The 6,384-nt window shown below is 34.4% G+C and overlaps 2 protein-coding genes across 2 annotated transcripts; both read right to left on the bottom strand.

The window, feature by feature from the left end:
* Positions 1 to 214: 214 nt before the first annotated feature.
* Positions 215 to 1,095, bottom strand: LOC124913249 (8-hydroxygeraniol dehydrogenase-like). The gene is made up of 3 exons (XM_047453844.1): positions 1,031 to 1,095; positions 543 to 688; positions 215 to 475 (listed from the first exon to the last, which is right to left on the bottom strand). Exons 1-3 carry the CDS (start codon positions 1,093 to 1,095, stop codon positions 270 to 272), a joined length of 417 nt encoding a protein of 138 aa, XP_047309800.1. The 3' UTR covers positions 215 to 269.
* A 640-nt stretch (positions 1,096 to 1,735) lies between these two features.
* LOC124911365 (urea-proton symporter DUR3) lies at positions 1,736 to 5,755 on the bottom strand. Its single transcript, XM_047451840.1, has 9 exons — positions 5,541 to 5,755; positions 5,339 to 5,446; positions 5,159 to 5,254; positions 4,098 to 4,180; positions 3,787 to 4,007; positions 3,448 to 3,713; positions 3,145 to 3,383; positions 2,186 to 2,835; positions 1,736 to 2,118 (listed from the first exon to the last, which is right to left on the bottom strand). Exons 1-9 carry the CDS (start codon positions 5,730 to 5,732, stop codon positions 1,865 to 1,867), a joined length of 2,109 nt encoding a protein of 702 aa, XP_047307796.1. The 5' UTR covers positions 5,733 to 5,755; the 3' UTR covers positions 1,736 to 1,864.
* Positions 5,756 to 6,384: the final 629 nt, after the last annotated feature.

Genomic DNA, 6,384 nt, shown 5'->3' with positions numbered 1-6,384 from the left:
AGGTTATCAATTAATAAGGAAGAAGAGATACAAATATAGGGTGCAATAAACCAAAGAGGGGAGAGTTTATTTTATACACTAAGAAAGTTCCCCAACTCCCATCATCTTCCGATGTGGGATTTATTCTAATTGTGAATATAGTTTCTTTTATATACTAAGAAACTTCTTTCACTCTCATCATCTTCCGATGTGAGATTCTAATTGTGCCAAAAACAACACATACACATTTATTAACTAATTCCCCATCATCCTTAAATCAATGAAAACAATTAGGACTTGTTTTTTAGAGTGTTAGCGATATCAATTACAAAACGGTATCTCACATCCGCCTTCACCAATCGCTCCATCGTAATGTTCATATCATCAATCGAAACAACCTCAATATATGTAGTTATATCATGTTTCGAAACAAAATCAATCATCTCTTGAGTCTCTTTTATTCCCCCAATATTACTCCCAACAACTATCTTCCTTCCTGCACAACAATCATCCAAATTCAACAATAACCAAACCAAATAATCAAATATATCTTACCAACTTACCCATGATTAACGAAAACGAATGTAAATGAAGAGGCTTTTCAGGCGCCCCAACAATAACAATCTTTCCATGACTCTTCATTTGATCAGGATCACTACTAATCAAGAACGAATCAGCACCGAGCCTTTCAATCGCCTCATTTTTCTTGCTAATAAGTTATAATTCCAGCGCAGAGAAGAGGAGGAGTCGCATCAAGAGGAGATTGTCAGGTATTTTGACATTGAAATGTTCATCTGATACCATGATGTCTGAATATCATCTAGAATACTTCAGCTGCAATAGAAAACATGAATAGATAAATAATACTATTGAAGTCATGCAATTATTCATTAAATATGCGAAAATGGAAGGCCCTTCGCGAAACGGGAAGATCCATAAACGGAACCGAATCAGAGCATCATCATCTGCAAACATCATCATCGTGAGAATCACATGAACTCATCTGCATTCATTTAATAAACAATAAAAACAACAAACAGATCAAGAGTACCAGTTACCATAGTGATCGTGCTCTTCGTGCTCGTCGTGCTCATGGTGGTGTCCGTCGAAGATCATCGTCGTGACTGTCCGTCGATCGCCGTCGTGACTGTCCGTCAATCTCCGTCGTTTAGAGAGAAGGAAGAGAAGAGAGAGAAGGAGAAGAAGATAAATGAAAAAAATATGCCAAAGTTAGATTAAATAGTAACGGTACTCTGGAGTTTTCACACTTTTTTCCTTCGCGAAACGTGAAGTCTCATCGCGTTACGTGATGGAAGTATTTTCGTCAAAAAATAAATAAAATAGTCACCAACGCAATAAAATTATGTGGTGATCACCGAAGCAAATAAGGGTCTTTTGCTCAAATTTTCCCTAAACGTAAGTTGCATGAGGGTGGTTGTGATAATTTTTCATTTAAAGATAATCAATCATTTATGTGTAAGGAAGTTAACTTATAACTATCTTAACTAATTGTTATTAGTTATTTTTTTCTTAATTTTAATATCTTTTCAAATTAGGATCGAACAAAAAAAAAAATTCTATCAACTAAAAAATAAATTATATAAAGCCATAATTAACTATGATTAAAATGCTCGGTTTCTTAAAATCTACTATATTAGTAAAGGTTAAAAAACAATGTGGGCACATCTTGAATCTTTCAAGAGCAAATATGACAGATTTAGCATTCTATTACATTTTTTTTTATAAACAACAAATATGACAGATTTAGCATTCCATTACAATTTTTTTTTATAAACAACATATATGGTATATGTTACTTTGGAAGCTTATTTTCAAAATAGAAACTTCAACATTCAAATAATAATAATACTATTTAAAATATATCCTAGGCCTGGATTATTTGGGTGTCCTGATCTAACCTTCCTTTCTTCTGGTCTTCGGGTATAGAAGACACTATCGATTCAAGCTTTAAGTCCGATTCTTCCTTCTTCTTCACATTGGTGAAAATGCCCACAAGCACAACCCGAATTGTGCTCCAACTTTCTATCAAAGGCATAAAGATAATAACCGCGGATCCAATGGTTCCCCACGCAATGGATATGATTGCCCATACTGTGAAGTACCCTTTACTAAATTGCCCTGCATTTCCCAAACATGTAAATTTACGCAAGAAAGATGAGTTCTTCCTAAAAATGTAACTTTTTACCTGCGGGAAGAGATAAGAGAGGCCAAAGAAGAGCAATAACAACGGTAAAACCAAAACCCCATTTTACAATCCACCATTTCGCCTTATCAAGCTTCTCTTCCATGAATTCATCCGCAGGCAAATGAGTCGCATCTTTCTCAACCATGGTAATCTTCTTAGTCGTCTCCCAATCGTAGTTCTGAGGCCACAAGAAACTACAAACGGCATGAACAAGCCCACCAGTCAAAATCGACACCAAATTCCCCGCCAGCATTGGAGCATTCCTACCGGTCGTATCGAGATTTACCCTTCCATACTCCAAACTCGCAACCGACAACCAACTTATAACTCCCAAAACGCAGCCCATAACTGCTCCCATAATCGCCCCAACAGCGTTCGCTTTCCTCCAAAGAAGCATGAAAGCTATGGGGAGAACCGCTGAGCCAATGAACACTCCCATTGCAAGGTACATCCAACCGAGCGATACTCCAGCCTTGTTTAGCAAAACAGCTAGAATTCCCATGAAACAACCAAACGCCATTATAACACCTCGAGAAACCTTAAGGATCTGCTCTCCACTCGCATCTGGATTCACATATGTTCGGTAGATATCGTAAGTGCATAGAGATGAGACCGCTATTAACTCTGACGAGCCTGCAGATGTAACCGCCCTGCTTTCCGTTTGTTTGGAAACATTATTTCAGTCAAATCTATGTTTCATACATGATATCAGATGTAAAGAGAATAACAGAACCAACTTTTACCATTTGGAAACATGGAAAATGTGTTTTTCTTAATGAAATTAGTCACAAACTCGTATAAATGAAACATTTTCTGAATCCGAAGCCGGATCTAAATGAAAAACAGTTAATAAATTGCTTCACAAACAATCTATTCAATGAGAAATCTAATCTGGATAAGAATCAAGATAAGATCACGTTTGAAAATGAAATTATTCAGATCCAAATCCAGGGACTTACATGAAAAGCATTGTAAGGAGAATAACAGAACCAGTTTTCCCCATCAAAGCAATAGCAGTTGCAGGAGGAACCAAACCATGACTAGCCTCACTAGCTGTTATGGGAAGATCAAGAGCCAAAGCACCAAGCCCTAAAGATGTCGCCAATGAGAAAGGAACAGCAAACCAGACTAACCCACCTAACAAATACCCTTTATGTGTAGACGAAGGTCGTGCTGCAATGGCGCTCACCCAATAACCCTATATCAATTTTGGGGAAACTTCAACAAACAAATAAAGAAAGAAAGAAAAACAACATACTTACGTTGTCAACAAAGACAGTTCCGAAATTGCCAACAATATTGATGATTCCGAAAACCAGACCGCCGGAGCTCATCATGGTTAAGTAAGAACCTTTGTGATTCCCAGTTACAGGACCACACGATTGATTAGAATGCGAAATGGGTTCTTGACAGATTCTCGATTTGCTTGCGACTTGCAAGAGTCGATCATACATAATACTAGGGCTTCCAAGTTCGCTACTAGATGATGTGTATACCAAGTACACAAATATGACCAAAACCACGTGTACTGATCGAAACCAATCGGGAATTAATCAATTGCAGAATATAAAAAGTGGCCGAGTGATGATGTATGTATTTACCTATTACAGAATGAATGTAACTGGCGAGAAAAGTGGCTTTTAGGCCACCGGCAAGTGTGTAAACGACGACCCCAAGTGGGATTAGGAAACTGGCGGCGTAGATATTTACTCCGGTGAGGGCGTTGACGACGGCGGAGCCACCGAGAAGAAGCATGGCGGTTACGATGATGTTGGTCATGAAGCAGAATGTGAGGAAGACGAGGTGAGCTGTTCTTCCCCATCTGATAAAACAGAGTGAAAAAGATTGAACCCATGATTCTAAAGAAACATTCATATTCATGGTATTTTATGTATGATAGTTAATTCATTACCGAGCTCTGACGATTTCACAAACAGTATGAGCGTTTGGAGCTTTCCTTTTGATCTCTATTGCAATGATTCCGAACAAGAGTACCTGTTTCACATTTCTCCTTTTTCTTTATTACTATTAGATAAAAATGTTTTTATCTTAATCAATTGTTTTATCAATTCAAATATTAAAATTACTCTTTATTTAAATATTTTATTTTATTTATTTTATTATATAAGGAGATATGCAAGTTTAATGGTAATAATTTAAAGAAGTGAGTTTTTCTAATTTAGTAGAACAGTTTTTAAAATAACTCAAATTATTCAAATAATCTAATATGAATAAGCCTTAAATTAGTTGTCCAAATTTTATTTATAAGTTATAAACACTTTGAAGGCTTTTTTCCACAATCCGAAAGATATCTCACCCAATAAAAAGAAGTGATATGAGTTTATAAGCACTTTGAACCTTATAGTTTTTGTTTAGATTAGGTTGAATTATTTAAATAATAATAATAATTTTAAGAAAGTTAAATTATATTGGTAAAAAATTTAAAAATATTAATAAAATAAATGTAATAATTATTAATAAAAAGTATTTTAATGCAATCGAGTAAAAGAAAATTAATATTTAATTAAGTTGAAATATTTAAATAATTCATCCAAATCTGACCGCTTCTCACTTTTAAGTAAATACAATATGTATACAGAATCTCTCCCGAATCTTTATATCAGAATCTTACTTTATTTTATTTTTTACTTAAAATAAACATAATTTCACTGGAATCTCAATTTATTTAAAAAATAATCACAACCCAGTTGAGAAAAAAACTATATGCAAATATGTTTCTAAATGAAATATTTAAGTAAAATCATGAGAAGTATGTATCATGTTAAAAAAAAGTTAATGTATTATGATATTATCATAATTTAACTAATTAAAAACTTAAAACATATATATCTGGTGTGATTCTGTACTTTTAGATATAAAAAAATCTCACCCCAATATATATCACTAATCAGATGAGAAAACTAGACAATAAAGAAAAAAGAAGACAATTTGATAAAGATGGAGAAAAAATACCTGTATAGTGGCTCCACTGGCGTACCAGAAAGGACCGCTAACGCCATACTCCCAAGCTACGTTTGAACTTTGCAAAATCGTAGCAGCCCATGTCCACTATAAGTAGGAATTTTATAATTATTAATTAATCAATTAATCAATCAAGATCTTGATGATCTTCATTAATGATGATTTTTCTACCTGTGAGACTATAACACTGGCAATGAGTCCAGTTTTAACACTTCTACCTGCAGTGTTAAACCATTCTGATGTATGACGAGAACCCACATATCGTTTCTCCAGCCAAACCTATAATAAACAAATAAATTTGACAGATTTAATTACGAACGAACAATATGATAAATGATTCAAGATTGAGGAACTAATTAATCATTGTACGGACGAGAAAAGAGGTGAAGAAGGCGAAGAAAGCCCCAAATCCAAGAATGATGGAATATCCGATTCCTTGATTCAGTACTGGATGACCTTCAAAGAAGCTGCTCTGCCTTTCGCAACTAATTGCACCATTAGAAGTGTAATATTTGGCAGAGAAGTCAAATGGAGGGCATCTGCTTGAAGATGAAGAAGAAGACATTTCAGAGAGGGTATCAAAAGTCAAAAGTAAGTAAGTATATGGCGATGGATGGATGGATGGATGGATTGTCTGGAGTGGTATCTTTTTATTCAACAATTTTTCTTGTATTTGTACAGAATAATTTTGAACGGTTGTGATGGGCTTTGTAGTTGGACTAATTCTCAATTATTTAAATAGGTTGGAAAACACATTATAGTTGAATTTAAATATGTCTAAATCATGATTTGATTTTTTAATCCGGGTTTATTTTATCATTACTTTCTAAATCATGAATCTTTCCATTTTGGAATTTTTAAATAAAAGTTGGTAGTCATGAGTTACTATTTTGAGTTTACCACTTATTAATTTACTATTTTTAATATTTAAGTCTGATAGTATTTATAATTTATTTTTTTTTAAATAAATATGTAGCAACTAGAACTGGGTATCGTGCATAAACGTTCGTATTCGGCTTGGACAAGTTGTGTTAGACTTTTAATCGTGTCATTTTGTGTCGTGTCTCAATCTTATCCGTGTCGTGTCGTGTCTTGACCCACTCAAAATATTATGATTCATGGACTCTTTCGTGTCGTGTTATTCGTGTCGTGCTAACTTGTGTTTAAATTTGTGTTTCGTGTTATTTCGACTAGATTTTATCTTGACACACTCATTT

This window comes from Impatiens glandulifera, chromosome 8 (assembly GCF_907164915.1).
Source record: "Impatiens glandulifera chromosome 8, dImpGla2.1, whole genome shotgun sequence".
In the NCBI taxonomy this organism is placed as follows: Eukaryota; Viridiplantae; Streptophyta; class Magnoliopsida; order Ericales; family Balsaminaceae; genus Impatiens; species Impatiens glandulifera.
Note: the sequence above shows the minus strand (reverse complement) of the source record. Positions and strands in the feature narration are given on the sequence as shown.